General features: G+C 50.3%; 1 protein-coding gene across 7 annotated transcripts in view; it reads left to right on the top strand.

The window, feature by feature from the left end:
* The window catches only part of CACNA1E (calcium voltage-gated channel subunit alpha1 E), a 501197-nt gene that overhangs the window by 203656 nt on the left and 277405 nt on the right, over nt 1-20136 (top strand). For all 7 annotated transcript variants that reach the window (XM_045982501.1, XM_045982499.1, XM_045982497.1 and 4 more), the window contains exons 4-5: nt 8618-8723; nt 9546-9685. In XM_045982501.1, coding sequence (XP_045838457.1) covers nt 8618-8723; nt 9546-9685 — 246 coding nt within the window. The remainder of the gene's footprint in view (nt 1-8617; nt 8724-9545; nt 9686-20136) is intronic.

The raw sequence follows: 20136 nt of genomic DNA, 5'->3' as shown, positions 1-20136 counted from the left end.
TTTCTTCCCTTTTCTGTCATGTTCAATCATCTGTCCCCTGATCACCAAAACTGGGCGTTGAATGACAGCATTTTGAGTCGAGGATTTAGTCAAACGCATAGCAAGTGAATTTGTTAAGACATATCCACCTGACTGAAACTAAGGCAAAAGAAGGAGGAAAGCTGTCTTCATTTCCTCAGAACTGCCACTCCCCAATCTCTTGGAACTGGCACCCAGATGAGTCTGGGGCTCCGTTCAGGGTGAGTTAACCAAATTAGCAACACCGTGAACCTCCTGTCAGTCATTTTATATAGGGCCAGGGATATGGGCATCAGATGAGAGTTTTTGGTCAAAAAACAATGGAGGGTTGAATGTCGCTTCCTTCACAGCCAATATTAAAAGGATGATGCTTGGGACCTTTTTTTGTTGAGGAACTGAGTCCATTGGCCTCCCTAGGAGAGCAGTGGGACTGTGGCTGCAAGAGAGAGCCTTTTAGGGACCGGTTGTGGTGGTGGGGGGGGGTCTCTGCCTCTTTGCTGTGTTCTCAATATTGCTTTCTTTGTCTTTCATTCATTAGGATTTAAGTGTTTAGGAGTAGGTGTAATGGCATTTCCATCTCCTTGACAGAGAGTGAGCGAGAGAGAACGGGAGAGGTGTGCGTGTGTGTTCAGGACTGCCTGTCAGATGGTGAATTTGAACCGAAGCAGCTGTTGTCATGGTGATGGTAGGTTGCATCCCACCACCATGGAAACCAAAGTTAAAAAACTGATGTTAAGGCTGGAAGTCACGTGATCCATTTTTGTTTTGTTTTGTTTTAAAAAAAGAAAAGGGGTTTGGCTTTTCAATCTGATTTTTTTTTTTTTTTAAACGAAGTTGGGTGGCAAGAAAAAATGTGATAAGGAGAGTGATGAGCTAATGAAGTGGGACATCTTGAGGTCTGGAGAGCCTTCTCCGCGTTCTTCTGCTTGTTAACTGCGTTTCTCCCATCAGGGGAGCAGGAAGGGAGGAGGCGATGCTGTGCGAGTTTCCAGATTTGCCCCCGTGGCACTGCTCACTGTCGCAGGGAGAAGCACAGGCAAGGAGCCCACCCGCCCTGCGGTGGCCATGTGTGGGCCGCCCTCTATTGATCAGCCCAGGCCGGAGGCCGGAAATCTAACATCGAGGAGCTGAGACAAGAGAAGGGAATGGAATTGAGGGTGTGACTTGCTCGGTAGAGGAGGGTGGTTCCTGCGTTGATAAGCTTAGAGGATTAACGTTGTTTTTCAGGAAATGGAAAGATTCATCTGCAGTCCCTCAGAACCCCAAGCGTCTGCTCCCCTTTCTGGATCGGTCTTTGGGCTGCACGGTCCTTCTGCGTCAGCCACAGGGGCCAGTGTGATGAATGCAGGAGGATCCCATGCAGGAGCCGGTTAGCCTCTGAGCCAGGGTCCTTGGGCCTCAGTTTGGCTCTTAACCTGGCCTTCCGCCCGGGCTGGTGGAGGTGAGGCGGAGAAGGCAGGCCAAGAGGCGTTAGGGGCTCCCTTGGATTTCCATCTTTCATCGCATACTTGCCCTCGCTTCATACCACGATCTGGGCAACAAGCGAGGCACCTTTCCAGGAAGGAGAGCCGGCCCCAGGCCCGTCTTACCAGGGTGGGGGTTCATTGTCTTTCCAGTCTGAAGGGTTGAAAGCCTGCACACTTGGCCTGTGTGGACAGGCCAGGAGGCAGCTCTTCCCATCTGGGTTTGAGGCACACGGTCTGTCTTGTCAGTGTTCCTGGTCCCTCTAGGACAGATGTATGGTTCTCAGTAGCCCAGGCGAGGGGGATGTGATGTCACCAGCATGATCTCACTGCATTTCCATCAGGGTCTGTGGGAGCTGGAGCCGGACTTCTGTGATGGTTCAATCCCTCCTGTTCTTAGCCCTGGCCTTGGCTGTGATTAATGCCCCCTCTAATCGCTGGGAGAGATTGCATCAGAGCCATCAGCTTCATAAATCCTCCTCTGGGACTGGTGTTTGGATGTGCTTTCCATATTCGCAGGAGGTTCGGGGCCAAATGTCTTTGCTCTCTTCCCGGAGGCCCATTACCATACTTTTTTTTTTTTTTTTTTCACATCCTTCATTGGGGTGGGTCATGTCAGCTCCCGGCTGCAGCCTGCCAGCCCACTCCTGGAGGCTATGAGCTCGAACTGTTGCTTATCCCAAAGCTTAGAGTCACAGTAGATACTTAAAGAGTGATTTAGTAGGGTAATAAAAATGACTGTGCATTTGTGTAGCACCTTACTGGTTTTCAAAGGACTTTATATTCATGGGTCGTTTTAGACTTTGATTCTTCTTGTATTCTGTGTTTGGTTCTGCGGGAATGGATGGCGGTGCTTTCCCCTGCCTTGAGCGCCACATTGGGGCTGATTTTGCAGTGGGAACCCTGGCTCTGGTTTCCCGTTACCAATCTGTATTTCTCCATTGCATTGCAGGTTTCCAGGAAGATTCTGGTTCTTCTCATAGAAAAAAAAAAAGTAGTCTGAAAGACTTGGAGAGCTGTTAGCTGTATTTCATTATCATTCATATTTAAAATGTCTCTCTGGTGTAATGCTTGAGGGAATCACGGATTAGTCAGGGCCCCTTCCCTTTGGGTGTCTTTGAGTTAACATCCCACTTGTTAGAATGGCCCAGGCCATCTTCTGAGGCCTCTTTCATCTCTTAGAATTAGACCTCCGAAAATAGGCAGCTGGGATGGAAGGAAGGGAAGGGAGACAGATCTTGCTGGGAGAGTGTTCTGGGCTGTGGGGGTGAGGGGTGGAAATGGGTAAAGGACACTGGGATAAGCCTTCCCTGAGACTCCGGGGCTACTCTTGACTCCCCCAGGAGTTTTGTGGAAGTGCATAAGTGGCCACAGTCTGCTCCCCACGAAAGCGCATTCGCCATTAGGGCCTGGAGTCAGGGAGAGAGCACAGCATTCTGTCCCTTGTGGCCTCTCAGCCTCTCTGAGTACCTGTAGTCTCCTTAGTGAGCTCTGATGTCGCAGCTCTGAGAGGACACAGCCGAGAGTGGAGGGGATCTAGGATCAGCATCGCGGTGGTGGTGGAGACGCAGGTTTCCCCTGGAGCTCCCCAGGTGTGCTGCTACAGTCCTAAGTCTCTCCCGGTCCTGTGCCTGCAGACCTGCCCCGAGAGGTGTTGGCAGGTGAGGCTCTGGTGGTCTGGGCCAAAGGAGGGCTCTTGTCCTGGGCCGGGTCCCCAGGGCCCTGGTGACAAGCAGAGCCAGCATCACAACTCTGGCCTATAGGGCAGCCCTCTTCCTCGCCCGGGCTTTCTGCGCCTCAGGAAGGAAATGAACAAATGGCAGGTGTGCAGGCCAAGTAGTGCTGCTCAAATTAGCTGTGTTGCTAAGGAAACAAGTCAACCGTTGGAAGGAAGGAGCATCGGGTAAAGGAGATAAATCAATAAGCGAACCTATTTTTGTCATTTCCCTAATGATTGTCTTGAAGCTGCTAGACGGGAGGGGGAGAGATGGAGCGACAGAGATCCTCATTAACGGGCTCAGAGGGAGAGTGGAGTGAAGGGGTGTTGGGGGAGACTGCCAGGAAAGTGGATGAAACGAGGCCCCTGGTGAACAGATAGTGAGACACATACGGGAGCGGAGGCGTCTTGGGGGTTTTCAAAGCACTTTCACTGCCATTTCCTCCTTAGGTCCTGTCCCTTTGTTATCCCGCCTTAGATCCTCTCAGAAACCTTATACTGATTTCCATGACCCTCAGGGTGGGATGGTTTTATTGTGTTGGCTTGTGTTTTTTCAAAATACATATAGCTTTAATTGATTTTTTAATTATAAACTAATGCATACTCATTATAACACTCAAGACGTAAATGCGTACACCCAATGTGTAAAGGGGTAGAGAAGAAAATGAAAATAACCCTACTACCCCAGGAAAACTCATTATCCTTCTAGTGTGACAGATTTTTTTTTTTCCTTTGCTCCTTTTTAAAAAAATCCTTTTTACATTGAAGAGATCCTCTCTGCATGCTGGTTTCTATTTTTGAATAGCTAATGTGTATACACAGACTAGAGTACGAAAAGTTCAAGTGGGTACACAGTGTGGAGAAGGTAGGAGATACCTTTGCAAGGATACCTCTGACTCTGGCTTCTCTATGCAATTCATTTACCAATTGATTGATTCATGAATTGATTAGAAGACAATTGTTGGGTGCCTACCATGCGATGGACACAAGGGGTCTGGAGGTAAGACAGGCAACACTTGTGCCCTCAGGCTCCCACATCTCACTGCCCTGCTGGCTCCATTTATTTAAGATCTCCGACTACAGACTGGATACCTGGGAGAGATATGGTTCTCCAGAATGCATCTGGGATCCACGGAGTATGATGGGAGCCACTGAATTCCTGGGTGGAAGGCCTCAGAGTCCTGGACAGTCTTCCATTACTGTCTCATGAAGAGCCTTGTTCTTTGAGGTCTTGGCAACATGGAGCTTCCTTGACCTTTCCAGGTCACATCTTTGTCTAGCCTGAGGTGCATTCCCTTGGCCTGTGGACCATTATTTGCAGTCCAGGCTCTTGCCTTGGGAGATAGAGCAGAGCCACAAGCCTTAGAGCCAAGCTTATTTGGCTTGAAGTTATGAGGGTAGATGAGAAGGAGCGGGAGTGGCGCCTCTGAGTCAGCTCCCAAGGGTGGGGGTGAGCAGGAGCCCGGGCCTCAGCCAGCGTGAATGAATGCTGTGCTGCTGCTCCCAGGGGTGCCTCCCAGTCATTCATGCCTGCGTTGAGCATTGAGTCGGCTCCTGCTGTGTACCAGGGGCTCTGTAAGCACGGCCATTGGAGAGATGAACAAGAACGTGTCCTTGCTTTCAAGCTGTAATTTCTTGGGGAGACAAATAGGAGGAGAGGTGATAAAATTGTACCATAGAAAGAGCTGTGGGGCACAGGGAGAAACCTTCCCGGATGAGGTGGTTAATTCTAGCATGTTCTGAACACAGGACTGGAAAAGAGGAGAAAGCCCGTTGCAGGTGGAGGCTGGAGCACCGGCATGTACGTGCCTGTTCTTCATGCTCTTCAGAAAGAGAAGGGGGTGGAAGGGGACGGAAAGGGCTGGAAGGGAGAGTGGCCAGGCCCCAGACGGAACTGGTTGCTCTCTGCCGAGATTACCCGGTCACCGTCCTTTCTGTCACCTCGTGCACAGAGGCATGGGATGCCTATGGTCTCACCTATGCTTCTGCAGCAGAACCTCACCTCAGGTTCTTAATTGCCCCAAACCTGAGTTCATCCTGAGGTCGAGATGAGCCGTAAGATCTAAAGGGACAACTGTCCCAAGGATATGTGCATTTAACAGCTTTCCACACTTCAAGCCAGAGGATTGTTGCTCTGCCTGGGTCCTTAGACATCAGAATGTAGGCAGAGGGTCTGGGTGGGGATGGCGTGGTAATGGGGTCTTCTCAGAACCTGTGAATTACTGGAATCTTCCAGGGCTTTAGGCACTGTCGTTCACTGAGATCTCATGAATTCTCAGCCATCCAGATACCTGGTTAGTCACAGGAAGTTTGGGTCATTAACACCTGGGGCCAAGAGCCTTTCTCCTGCCCTGAGCAGCCTGCGGTGGTGATGGCTACACCTTCCCAAAGCTAGCCCAGTGGTCACAGAGAAGCCTCAGGTATCTGCACCTACGGGTTCTCGAGTGGGTGAGCTGACAGGTCCTCGCAGGGAGCTGTATGCTTAGGTGATCTGGCTAGGGAAATGCAGGTGTGGACGTGGGAGCAGGGAGTGGGGTCCGCTGAGAGGCTGCCACAGTCCCAGGAGGTGTTGTGGGGTAGAGAGCCCGGGGCAGCATATGGCCAACCACGACCCGTCATGCCTTCAAGTCAGCAACTAAAAGCAGATTAACTGAGGTCTGTGGCTGTCACTTGGCAGTTTTCGGGGATAGAAGCCTGAACCTCAGAAAGCAATCCTAGAACCCAAGCAGACCCATGATGTCTTCCACTCCCCATTCCTGCTTCCCAGGTCACCTGCTGGGCTCCTTGGACCTGCTGAGCGGCTTCTCTGAACTTGCTGAGGGCCCTGCCAGCCAGGGCCAACGGCAGCTGAGCCCACACCTTGTGAATGGTTCCGCTTCGACTAAGGATGAGGCAGGAGGTGGGAGGGGCACCAGCTTCCCTCCTGCCAGAGCAGCAGCCCTCCTCCTCACCCCTGGGGACCGGTGGTGACATCTGCCCTTTGGACCAGGGCTTCCCAAATGAGTTCTCTGATGCCATTCCCAGGAGAGGTGTTCTGATAAAAGGATGATGTGGTGAAGCAAGTTAAGGAATGCTGCATACCAGGATGCCTGGGGGGCTCAGTCAGTTAAGTGACTGCCTTCAGCTCAGGTCATGATCCCAGGGTCATAGGATCAAGTCCCACATCGGGGTCCCTGCTCAGTAGGGAACCTGCTTCTCCCTCTGCCGCTCACCCCACTCTCATGATCGCTCTCTCTCTCCCTCAAATAAGTAAAAATTCTTTAAGAAAACACAAAAAAGGGAATCCTCTATACCATCCCCACTGCCTTTGGGGGAGGCGGTGGACACTGTTGACAATAGTCCCTAAGCTTCCAAGAAGTCCTGCTGGGGGGAAGCCTGCTCCCCTCCTGAATCCGGCTTTCCCTCGCGGATCTGATTGCAGATTCCTGCAGCACTAGCATCCTGTGTATCGGCGCCTGCACCGTAGGAACACTGGCCTAGATGCCCTCCCGTTCTCCTGACCTTCGTCCGCGGCTGGTCGGCATGTGGTCAGGAAGAGGCCTGCATGCCTGGGCCACCACTTCTGCCTCGCTTCCGTCCTCGTGTTACCGTTTGGGTCTGGGGGATTCTGGGTGTGCGAACCTGGCCCAGGACCAGCTAGCTTTTTCAGAAGGCTTGTGGGACACCAGGTCCTGCTGTGGTCCCTGGTCCCTCCACACTTGGTCAGAGCTCTGGATCAGAGCCCATGACGGGAGGGAAAAGAAGGACCCCTGTGGTCAGTGGGTGCTGGTCGCCCTGGGTGTGTTGGGGGGAGGGGGCTTGTCCCAAGAAGGGAGGCGTCTGTGGAGCCTGTCCGCTGGCATGTTTAGCTCTCAGGGACCGAGTTCGGTACAAGAGAGACTGTGGGAAGAGGAATGTCTGGGTGCGTGGGTAGATTCTCCTCTGACTGGGCGGGTGGAAATAGGCACCGAGGGGTGTGGAGGCAGGGGGCTGGCTCTGAAGGCCGTGGAGCCCACCCAGACTTCAGATCTGGTGGCCGGGCCCCAGAGCTGTAGAAGCCAGCAGAGCCGTCCCTAGACTGTGGGTCCTGGGTGAGCGCTGGGGCTGTGCGGGAGGGAGAGTGGGTGGTGACTCGGGTGCCTGGTGGCGGGGAGGAGACAGCCCTGGGCACTGCTGAGAGCCAGTGGAGAGGTCTCGAAGCTCAGGGGCAGCCTCCTGCCTCGCCCGCGGCAGCCTCCGTTCCAGCACCGGCCACTGACAGCACTGGGACGGGAAGCATCAGGGGCCTGATTATGATCTGCCCTCCCTGGGGAAAGCTCTAGGCCCTACATGCTACACAGCAGGCCTGGAAGGGGGTGGGGGGACAAGGGGTTCGGTCTCTTGCCTTCCCTTCACTTGGCCAGATCGACTCTTTTCTCCGTCCCGGATGCCAGAATCTGCCAGAGCATAGGTTGCTTGGCAAGACCTGTGGTGACAGCCCACTTGTGTTTGTCACAACAGTAGTCACGGAATGAAATCCAGCACACAGAGTGACTTGACTCTGGAAGCTGGTGATTCCCTCTCGCGCTTTCTGGGAACAGTGCCCCCTCCAACTCCTCCTGGGCTCATGGTGCACCCAGGAGCCCGGATGCAGGCACTTGAATCATAATCCTGCTGTTCAGAAGGGCTCAGGGAGCCCCCTCATTGGTCTGCAGAGAAAAGCAACAGAAAAAAAGCCTGAATTCATTATCCATTCGCTTGTAGTTTGGTTCTTAGATGCCCTAACTTTGCTGTCCTGAACCCAGACTCATGATGCGTCCCTGTTTGCTCTCTGTGTAGAAGCTTGGGAGAAATCAGGTGGACCAAGGCAAGCTTCTCCTGACCGCATTCAATTTGTTTCTGAATTGGGTATTGAAACAGAAGAGAGCTCCCATGGAGAGAACTGTTCTTTTCTCCAAAGGCTCTTCTACTCCGTTGAGCAGAGGTTCTAGAGGAGGAAGTCCCAGAGCTGAGTCCCAGAGGCGGCCCCTGACAGCCACGGCTGGGTCCTTGCTGAAGCATCGTTGTCCAGCGCCGTGGCGGGAGCAGGGCCTAGCGGGAGCCGCCGCATCCCTGTCTCTTCCTTCTTTCTATTTCCATTTTGAGCCCTGCTTAATCCCTCCTGTGCCTTTGAATCCCGTGAGTAGCTTGAGTGTCGGCCAGATGTCTAACTATATGATTTATTGGCTGCATTTCTCCTTCTGTTGGAGAAGGTGCTCGGGGTTTAGAGCCCAATCAGAAATGGTTGTAGTTTCCCACGCGAAGGGCCCTCCGCTGCCCGGCCGCCTGCTTGCTGATAGAGATGGCACAGACCGTGCAAACGTCCCACGGGGTTTGATGGAGTTTGTGTATTTCTGTGCCATCATGGAGGCTGCATCCCTCTCTCCTGGGTGAATCTGTTCCTTAACTTCATCTTTCCTACGCCGTTTGAGTACATGATCTTGGCCACCATCATTGCCAACTGCATTGTCTTGGCCCTGGAACAGCATCTTCCTGAGGATGACAAGACCCCGATGTCCCGCAGACTGGTACGTGCCTCCTTCCCTCCTTCCTTCTCATCTTACCCCCGGTCCCTTCTCTTCCCCGCTGGTTCCCTTCTCCTTTGCTTCCTCGCCTGGCCCCCTCCCCCATCCGCTGTCCTACAGTTCGGTGAGGAGTTTGTTCTTTGCTGAGGGACATGCTGGTGACAGACCCCACTGGGAGGCAGAAGGACGAGAGAACTGACCTTTCTAACTCCCGCTCCCGGAAGTTCTGAGGGCAGCACCAACACTTGTGGATACCCTGTGTGGTAGCCAGACAAGAAGAAAGGGCCATTAACTTCAGTCCCCTGCCTAATGGATTTGGGAGTGAGAGGGAGAAAGGTGCTCAAAGCCCGTGTGCATTCACAGTGCTGGACTTCGTCGGTGTTGAGTCCGTATTCTCCTTAAAGCAAGGAGTCACGTGTCTAGCGTATTCTCCCAACAGAGGGCAAACAAATTGCTTAAAATCTAAATGTATGCATAAGCGGCTTCAGCCTAATTACCTGCAGAAGAGAACCCTTGAGCTTGCAGGGTAAGTGAAGGCCAGCAGTGGGAAAGCCAACTCCGCCAGGGTGGAGCCAGAAACATCAGCCATTCTCCTGGGAAGAAGTCTGGCTTGACTGTGACCCCCACACCCATCCGTTCCGGCAGCTGGCTCCCCCAGGCTTCCCGTGCTCTTGTGCATTCCCCGAGTCCTTCAGCGAGTGCACTCACTTCCCACTAGTACTCAGGTGTCCTGTAGGAGCGAGGAGTGGTCAGAGTGGAGAGGGCGGCTGGGGTGTGACTTTGTCTGCATTTCCCACCCCCTTACCCGTGCTTCTCATCCCGCAGGAGAAGACGGAACCGTATTTCATTGGGATCTTTTGCTTTGAAGCTGGTATCAAAATTGTGGCCCTGGGGTTCATCTTCCATAAGGGCTCGTACCTCCGCAATGGCTGGAATGTCATGGACTTCATCGTGGTCCTCAGTGGGTGAGTCCTCTTCCTGTCTGTCCTTTCTGGTGTGAGGGGTTGTGCCCGTGTGGTCTTGTGGTCCTGAAGTGGCTGGTACAAGGAACCCATGGGTGGGAAGGCAGTGATGCATGGAGTAGGGTCAGAAAAAAAGAGTTCAAGGACGAGATTCTCCATGGGGCCCAACCATAGGTGACCCACGTGCAGGGAGGACGGGTACTCAGTGGGGATGCTTGTGGCATTCTATAGAGGTTGCAGAACCAGGGCATGGCTGCTTCTGCTTCTGGTTTTCATTCGGTGTTTGACTAGTGCTGGACACACATATCCCAGTGAGTCTTTGCACTAAAGCAAGCAGCTTGCCCTAGCCTGAGGGGCCCCTGCCAAAATGGGCCCAAAATGCCATGGGGTGCAGTGTTTCCTTGAATGTTGAAGAAGAACCACCTCCCCAATGATATTTTCTTAACTGATAATTGAGACTTGTGTCCCGATCACAGAACTTTTTATGATTTGCAGATTTATTAATAGGAGTATAAAACTGAATCACATTGAAATATTTGATAAGTAATCCTGAATTTTTGCTGATGCAGTGTCTCATTTGCATTATTTAAATATTCGATAAATCATTTTTTTGAGAATGAATATAGTATGGCCTCTATCGGGGCCTGTCCAATGCCATTAGCAGCGTATGTGATGGGCCTTGGGACTGGTGGTAGTGGGCATGACTCTGGGCTTTTGTGGTTGCTTGCTGTTGTTTGTGTCTGGTGGCTTTTGGTGCCTGCATGGGAGGGTAGTGGCCCAGGCCTCATGGGGGAGCCCCTGGCCTGTGTGGGCATGGCTACGGCAGTAAGGGGTGTGACTTGAGAAGTCCTACACCCAGCTGCTTGCCAGACCTGTGTGGAAAAGAAGAGAATGCTGTAGAAAAGTAAGGAGGGGAATCTAGGAGCCACCATTATGACTGACAAAAGGAGAGGGGAACAAAGAAGAAATTTGTTTCAGGGAGCAGAGGAGCGGAGGTAGATAAAGTCTGAGGAAAACAAGGGCTTGAGAATGTCCGCGTCTACTCATGTCTTGTAGAACACATGCAATACTCATACTTTTAAGCTTCCCACCAATTGCGATTAAGTGAGAGAGAGGAAATTGAAGGTGTAAAGCACTGGAATGTTCGAATGGGGCTCATAAGCAGGCAGACCCTTAGTATAGGGAACAGATAAATGGAGACGATGCTGTTTAAAGACATCTGTTGTCTTATGGAAGGATTTTCTGAAGTTTACTCTTGTAAAAAAAAATTCTACTGAATCTTAAGCAGGGCTTAGTTTATGAAATAATTTGTACATAATGTTTCAGAAGTACATGGTCATAGACAATGCAGCACACCTGGGCCATGTTTCTCATGGTTTATTTTTTCAGCTTTATTGAGGTATGATTGATGGATAGAAATTGTATATATTTAAGGTGCGTGTTGTGATGTTTAGATACACCCTGCAGGATGATTACCACAATCAAGCTAATTAACATACCCGTCATCTCACACAGTTACCTGTTTCATGCGTGTGGTGAGATCACTTGAGCTCCACTCGGAAATTTGAAGAGTACGGTACATTATTATTAACTGTAGCCACCGTGTGGTCACCAGGCTGGTCTCCGGGACTTACTCTTCTGGAGCTGATCGTTTGGACTCTTGACAGGTTTCTCCCCCACTCCCAGCTCCTAGAAAGTACCATTCATTTCTCCGTTACTGTGAATTCGATTTTTTTTTTTTTTTAAGGCTCTGCATAGAAATGAGATCATGAAGTAGTTTTCTTTTCGGTGCTTGGGTTATTTCAGTTAGCGTAATGCCCTCTGAGTTCATCTGTATCATCGCAAATGGCATCATTCTTTTTCTTAAGGCTAAATAGCATTCCTCTGTCACCCACCGATGGACTTTGAGGTTGTTTTCTTATCTTGGCTATTGTGAATAACGCTACAGCGACCATGGGGGTGTAAGTATCTCTTCAAGTTAGTGGTTTTATTTCCTTTGGTTATATACTCAGAAGTGGGATTGCTGGATTTATGGTATTTCTATTTTTAATTTTTTGAGGAGCCTCTATACTATTTTCATTCGCACCAATAGTGAGGAGGGTTCCCTTTTCTCCACGTCCCCGCCAAGGCTTGTTATCTTTTGACTTTTTGATAATGGCTTGGTGATGTTTTAATGTCCCTAATATAAGTAATACTACTATATTGTGACAGGTCTAAATGAGAATCTGAGTCCTTTAGAAATATTGTGATTCTGTCTGGGAGCAAAGTACCACATACTGTAATGCATGCGGTTTATATGTCAACATTGTGTGTGCTCTTGGTCCTGTTGAGTTCTGTATTTGTCAGAGGCCATTTGAAATTTCTCATCCCACCATTTACTTATTTAGAGAGTTGGGTGGGGGGAAAGAAGAGGGGGAGGGAGAGAGACACTTAAGGAGATTTCCACACTCGGCCCGAAGCCTGACGTGGGGCTCGATCTCACAACCCTGAGATCATGACCTGAGCCTAAATCAAGAGTTGGACGCTTAACTGACTGAGCCACCCCAGTGCCCCTCATCCATTTATTTTTATTTTAAGCTATTTTGTGTCCATTAAACAAAATATAAGAAAGTCAAAAGAGAAAAGCACTTAATTGATGAAGAGGAATTCATAACTATTTGGTGGTGTTTCCTTCCAGCCCTTTCAATGCTAAGGAAGTTTTCTTTTCAATGCATATAATTTTGCGGCCTTTCATCAAAGCCGTATGGGTGTAGTACATATTACTCCATATTTTGGGAAAAATCTGTAATGCTTGACCAGCAGTTTATTAAATGGATGTCCACGGAAGATGTGGACTTCTCCATTTTAACCGTGATTTGACAGCGAAGTTGCCTTCTGGTTTGGGCTATTATAGTTAATGATTAAAAGTGTTCCAGTGTACGTCTTTAGGATATCACATTTTGAGAGGCATCATGACAGGTTGAAGCGCTTCTAAAGGTGACTCTGCTGTTCTGGTGTGGGGTCCGGCCGCTAGTATGTGCGAGGGGAGGTGGAGGAACTGGACCCTTCGACAGGGTGGGAGAAGACTGTTGGAAACTGAGGCACTGGCTTCCCAGAAGGGTTGCCATGTGGCTTGAGGAGCGGGTTTGTAGGAGTCACGGGGATCTTTCCATTAGCATGGCCAGGAAGGCCCTCTGTGTCCTCGTCCGCATGTGTCGGGGTGTACATGAGTGAGCCCAGGTGGTGAGCCGGGGCCATGTCACCCGTCCTCTTCATTCTCTGCCCTCCAACCTCTTTTTTTTTTTTTTTTTTTTTTTAAGATTTTATTTTTTATTTTATTTGACAGAGAGAGAGAGAGAGATCACAAGTAGGCAGAGAGACAGGCAGAGAGAGAGGAGGAAGCAGGCTCCCTGCGGAGCAGAGAGCCCAACGCGGGGCTCGATCCCAGGACCCTGAGATCATGACCTGAGCCAAAGGCAGCGGCTTAATCCACTGAGCCACCCAGGCGCCCCGCCCTCCAACCTCTTAATAGTGGCTCTTCAGACTTTGCTGAAAGCTCCCTGCTGTCCATCGGAACCAACAGGACTTTGTGCCTCTTCTTCCTGCACCTCCCGATTTCTTTCTCTCTCCTTAATTCCCATGTCAGTGTGCCCCAGGGAAAGGGCTTGGTGCTCTCGAGGTTCGTGCTGAGGGTTCCCCAGGAATGGCTACTCGGATTTAACCTGCGGTTCACATGGTGTGCTCACACACCACATCGCACCGCTCCCCAGCGCCTATCTCTCAAGCTGGAGCATCGTCGACGTCAGCCCGTGTCTTACAATAAGGACACGATATTTGTAATTGGCAGCATTTTTCTTTCTGTCTTTGCTAAGAAGGAGCTCCTGGGGCACCTTACAACTCTTGGGGTCTTAGAAGCAGTGAGATATGTTATAATACCAACCGGGCCGGCGGGCAGATCAGCCTCTTGATGTGACTCATCGAATCCTCAGGTTGGTTAAGTGCTCAGCCCAAGGTCACTGCTTCCTGACCGCAGCTCCAGGGTCAGCACTGTGCCCTTTGACCCAGGGCTGGTGCTTTGCCTGGGACAGCCCCTCTCCGGGCTTCCTGACATCCGCCACTGCAGCGGTCCCTGCTGGCAACCCCTACTTCCCACCGGAGCTCCAGGTGTCACCGTGCATTTTCCTCCTGTGTACTGAGGGAATGACAGGTGCTGGAGTGTGACACAGCGCCTCGGGCTGAGACTGAACAACTTCTCAGCTCTCAGTGTGTGACTCGAGGAGAGGGACCGAGGGAGGGAGTGTCGAGGTGTCAGACGGCTGTTTCGGTGAAAGACCTTCTATCAGTGACCTTTGCTAAGGAACGAGTAGCTGGGGACTGGGCCCCTCTGACCCTCCCACCTCTTGTATTCTTAGGTCTGTAAGTTGAGAGGGTTCATGGTTTAGGAAGTTAATATATGTGCTTTTTTCATCTAATGCTCATAATCTCCCAAATGAGGTCTTGTTATCCTCATTTCATAGACAAAGAAAGTAGGTTCGGGGAGGGTATGTGACTTACTCGGAACTACTCGATCCAGGACTTGAGCCGACATCTGCTGGCAGCAGGCTCCTTCTTCACACTCATTCCTGCACACTGTCAGCCACCTGCCGAGCTCACGGGTTCTGTGTGTCGTATGCAATCTCTGTGAGTGCATGTTCCTTCAGTTCCCTTGATGCAATGGGGGATGAGTGGGGCGGGGCATGATTTGGCAAATATCCCCATCCCAGAGCTGCAGCTTCCCATGTGACTTGAGGAGGACCAGAGTCCCATATGTCCATCCTAAGACTTGTCTCTGTGGTTAAGAAGGCCTGTGGCTTAGCTCTTGTGGGGTTAATGTATAAAAGCTGAATCACAAGTTCATTAACAGGCTTGTTCATTCATTCACTCGTTTACCCATTTTTTGAACAAACTTGTATCATGGAACACTCAAGCAAGTGCTAGGACTGTGACACACCAAAGTTAATATATTCTCATTTCTCCTAAAAGACAGTGGAATTTGCCGTTCCTTTAACAAACTAGTACCTTGCATAACTTGGGATCCCTTGTATTGGTAACAATTCAGGACATGCGGTGTCTAAACATTTGTTAGGCCACCTGGAAAATTCTAAATTATTTGAAGTCATTATCCCCTATTAGTCTTTATAATAAATCATAGTACCTGGAAGAGATGGGTGAATGATAGAGGAGGATGGGAACTCAAAGATGCTCCTAAGCTGTGGCTAAGAATAGGGAAGTAAGGGCGAGGACTGTCTTTCTTTCTTTTTAAATTTAATTTATTTTTTTTCAGTGCTCCAAAATTCATTGTTTATGTACCACACCCAGTGCTCCATGCAATACATGCCCTCCTTAATACCCACCACCATCCCTCCCCTCCAAAACCCTCAGTTTGTTTCTCAGAGTCCACAGTCTCTCATGGTTTGTCTCCCCCTCCGATTTCCCCCAACTCCCTTCTCCTCTCCTTTTCCCAATGTCCTCCGTGTTATTCCTTATGCTCCACAAGTAAGTGAAACCATATGATAATTGACTCTCTCTGCTTGACTTATTTCACTCAGCATAGCCTCCTCCAATCCCGTCCATGTTGATACAAAAGTTGGGTATTCATCCTTTCTGATGGAGGCATTATACTCCATTGTGTATATGGATCACATCTTCTTAAGCCATTCATCTGCTGAAGGGCATCTTGACTCTTTTCACAGTTTGGCAACTGTGGCCATTGCCGCTATGAACATTGGGGTACAGATGGCCCTTCTTTTCACTCCATCTGTACCTTTGGGGTAAATACCCAGTAGTGCAATTGCAGGGTCATAGGGTAGCTCAAATTTTAATATCTTAAGGAATCTCCACAGTGTTTTCCAAAGTGGCTGCACCAGCTTGCATTCCCACCAACAGTGTAAGAGGGTTCCCCTTTCTCCACATCCTCTCCAACACACAAACAGCTAATAGACACATGAAAAAATGTTCATCATCATTTGCCATCAAGGAGATTCAAATCAAAACCACATTGAGATACCACCTTAGAGCAGTTAGAATGGCCAAAATCAACAAGACCGGAAACAACAAGTGTTGGAGGACTGTCTTTCAACACGATTCCTCTCTGTAGCCTCAGGGCCTGGATTGTAGTAGGTAAATGTTAATTGACTTGAATCCTGTGCTTCATTCCAGAATCTCTCATCACCTATAGGATACAAAAGAGAGTGCCGAGGGAAGCCTGGGCCTGGGCATAGGGAAGTGTTGTCTGTTACCAGTCCTTCACCTTGATCTACAATGTCTCTCTCACGTAGCTATGACTCGTCCCAGCTGGCTCCTATTCTGATGGCTCTGTTAGAGAAAGGAGAGCTGGGAATTCAGTTTCTAGGTTAGTAAGAGGTACAGGGCTCCAGTCACTTGGGCCTATTTACAGGGTTCTCAGTGTTACCTTTTGGGGATTGCTTCCTGGGTGATGGGGTTGGAGGTAGGGTCAGGGCGGAATATTGAAGACCCAGCCTTCTAGACGGAGCTATAGGGGGTGGTGAGGAGAAAGCAACAGCTCTTTGCTGTACAATGAAAGCTGCCGTTTGTTAATCCATGTACCGAAGACTGTAGTATGTGATCATACGTGCACACGTATGTATGTAGGCATGTATGTGTGTCACTGCTCAGAGCATGCTGTGCCAACAGTTTTGGCATCCTTCCTGTGGGAGATGACCTGGTTTGACTATTCCCTTCACTGTGAGTGCCTGGGTGCAAGCCCTGGAGAGGGGGTAGGTGTATCTAAGCTTGGGGCTTTTCCTCTTTTTTTTTTCTATTGAGGCTCTCACTCCACCCTTCTGTCTTCCTTCACAAGACGTGGTCCCATACCCACAATGTGCCAGGCACTGTGCTCGGTGTGGGTGGGTGTGGGTGGGCTGGGGCTGAGTGTCCCCCGCCAGGAACCGCATGTCATGAAAAACCAAGAGGAAGGGCACCCGACCTAGCTGTGGGGGGTTAGGGCAAACTTTCCAAAAGAAGTAACATTTAAATTGGGCTACAAGATGGGCAGGTGAGACTTAGCCAAGGAAGAAGAGGTTTTTGGGAGAAGGAATGCTTCATCCAAATCCTTGCAGCTGTGAGAGGGAGAGTAAGCAGGACAGTTCTGGGGTGTTGGCCAATGGTGTCTGAGAGCTGAGTCTGGAGGTCCGCAGGAGCCCAAGCCGACCTGGCCCAGGAGCCTGACCTTTAGCCAGGGGGGCAGTGGGGAACCCCTGCAGGCTTTGATCCCGACTGGAATGATGCGTTCTAACTCTGCACAGGACTTCTTTATCCTGGACCCAATCCACTCTGAGGTCTCAGCAGGGAGAGGAGAAGGGAGCCATGGCCATGTCTTTGGCTGCAGTTTGGGGAGATGTGCATAACCAAGCCGAGAGAGGATAGATAAAGGAAGAGGGAACAGGAAAGAGAAAAGCCAGAGGACGTGCTGGGGGCGGCCAGTGCAGGTCCCCGGCTTCTCCCGAGTAGCACACGCCGAGTGCCTCAGCCTGAAGCCTGTTGGTAGGAGGATGGTATCTGGAGCTAAATATACATTGATAGGTATTTTTAGAGGGCTTCTGTAAGGAGGCCGCCCTAATACACGAGTTTCCTGAGCAGCTACAGATCGAGGAAAGCAGTTTCCCGGTGGGAGCCCCGTCTCCAGTGCCGAGGATGTGGGGGAGGTGTTGCGAACGCAGTCCCGGGGCCCCCCGCCCGATTTAAACCTCTGTGGTAATAGTACCACAACACTCGTATTTATATACCGTGAGCCTGGCAGGATTTACAGACCTGCCCTGTGCTCATCCTCTCTGCTCTCCGTGGGTGAAGCAGGGAGGTGGGGGGCGCAGGAGGGCTGGGTAAGGGGAGGGGGCGTTGGAGCTTGTCATTTGGGAGATGGAGAAACTGAGGTTGGGGAGGAGATGTGAGGGCTTGACTCTGGAGGAGCTGAGTCAGGGGAAGGGAACGAGCACTCTGGTGCCCTAATGCTGATGGCGGGGCGCTCCGCCGGCCCTCATGCTGGGCTGCTTCTCGGGTTCTTGCTCCCGGCACAGTTGGTGACTGCTCGCCTGGACACCTCCGCGTCCTCAGGGACTGTCATTTGTAGCCCCACACGGGGGGCACATGGCTGCTGCTGCTTGCGGCAGCTCCTTTCATCAGAACATTGTTGTTATTATTATTTTTTAAAGTGCGTTTTCCTCCAGATAGATGAATGATGGGAAGGCTGGAGTTAGAATAAGGAATTTTGTTTCTCGTGGAGCTTAGAGATCTCTCAGCTCTGTGCCGGTGAGAAGCCCAGTTCCTGCAGGGAGGCTCTGAATGAGGGTCCCAGGTGGTAGTGGACAGGTGGGTGGGTTGAGATGTCTCCTTGGGTGTTGGGTAGTTGTCCTTTCACTTATGAAAGGACATTTTTTCTATATTGAGAATTATCTTTGAGTCACTCAAAAGATATTTATTGAGCAGCTACTATGTTCTGGTTTTGGCATCATTTCTCTTTCCTGAAAGGCTGCTTCTTGCCTCCGCAACTGACGGATGGAAGCTGAAACTGGAGAGAACCGAGTAAGGCCTGAATTGGCCGTGGTGTTAATAAGGAGGAAGTGGGAGAGGGATTAGGGGAAGCTTCAGAATCCATGGGGAGGTCGGTTTGGGGCTATTTTTCTGGCTTTACATCCATTCAGACCAACTTAGAGAAAATATGATGGCAAGTTGCTTTCTAAGTCAGACTGTGCCCCTCCTAGGGCCCTCCAGTGCGTGCCCTCTGGTGCGTGCCCTCTTCCGTGTGTGTTTGAGTGCGTGTGGGAGAGCGTGGCAGCAGGGGCGTTCCACGGCATGTCTGCAAAGCAGAGATGGATGTAGCATAAATATTCATTCTGTAGGTTTACCAGGTAGGCTTCCGAATTGAGGGGAGTGTTTACATTTGCCTTCCGTGGCTGACGCACATCGCCTCAGCTGGGCAGGGAGGTGTCCTCTGGAGATGGAGTCCACCGTGAAGCTCAAGTTCGTCCGTGTGAAATGTGCAGTTCAGCAGCACTATTTCATGCACGTATCACTGAATTCAGGAGCTCGCAGAGGTGATGAGTGCAGAGTGGCTGCTCACAGGAGGGGTCGAGGGGGAAGCAGGACAGGTGTTGAAAGGAAAACGAAGGTGTACAGATCTTTAAAGAGAGCATGCAATGGAAAGTGAAGTTTACAGTTACTAAAACTTGATTAGTGAATTTCAGATTTAGGAGGATGCTAAATTGCCCTGGATTTCCCTTATTTATTTATTTTTTAAGGTTTTATTTATTTAAGAATGAGAAGGAGCAGTGGGGAGGGGCAGAGGGAAGGAGAGAGAGAGAGAAGCAGACTCCCCGCAGAGCAAGGAGGCAGACGCGGGCCTCAACGCCAGGACCCAGAGATCATGCATAACCTGAGCCGGAGGCAGACATGTAACAGGCTGAGCCACCCAGGTGCCCCTTGGCTTTCCCTTATTTATTATCTGTCACAGAAAAGCAAACGGAGGCCCCAGCGGCCAAGCGACTTGTGGAAGGTGTCATAGCCGGATCGCGGCGAACAGGGACCCGGCGCCTGGTTTGTGGTTGTTCTTCACTGTCCCTGACAGTGGGAAGCTGCTGCTGGGGTGGGAGAAATACGATTTTTTATTAATTAGCTGGAGTATATATGTGGATCTTCTATGGAAACAGTTTAATCTAGTGGACTGAAGTTTTCGGGGCTCATGGGCTCTGGAACTAGAACGCATTGTCTCCGTGATGCTGGGTGACACATCAGTGATCTCTGTCTCAGTTTCCTTTGTGTAGTGAGGACAACACTTGCTCTAACGTTTTCACCATGTCTTGTGACAAGCGAATGAAATAATCATGATGCCGGCGTTGGTGGTGATGGCTCCCAATCCACCAGGCACTCACACGTCTTAATTTATTTTATTTGGTTATTAAAAAATTTTTTAAAATTTTTAAAATTTCTTTTCAGTGTTCCAGAATTCATTGTTTATGCATCGCACCCAGTGCTCCATGCAATACGTGCCCTCCTTAATACCTGCCACCAGGCTCACCCAACCTCCCAGCCCCCGCCCCTTCAAGACTTCAGATTGTTCCTCAGAGTCCACAGTATCTCGTGGTTCATCTCCCCCTCCAATTTCCCCCAACTCCCTTCTCCTCTCCATCTCCTCATGTCCTCCGTGTTATCTCTTATGCTCCACAAGTAAGTGAAACCATATGATAATTGACTCTCTCTGCTTGACTTATTTCACTCAGCATAATCTCTTCCAGTCCTGTCCATGTTGATACAAAAGTTGGGTATTCATCCTTTCTGATGGAGGCATCATACTCCATAGTGTATATGGACCACATCTTCTTCATCCATTCATCTGTTGAAGGGCATCTTGACTCTTTCCACAGTTTGACAACTGTGGCCATTGCTGCTATAAACATTGGGGTACAGATGGCCCTTCTTTTCAC

Source organism: Meles meles, chromosome 17, assembly GCF_922984935.1.
Source record: "Meles meles chromosome 17, mMelMel3.1 paternal haplotype, whole genome shotgun sequence".
Taxonomy (NCBI): Eukaryota; Metazoa; Chordata; class Mammalia; order Carnivora; family Mustelidae; genus Meles; species Meles meles.
Note: the sequence above shows the minus strand (reverse complement) of the source record. Positions and strands in the feature narration are given on the sequence as shown.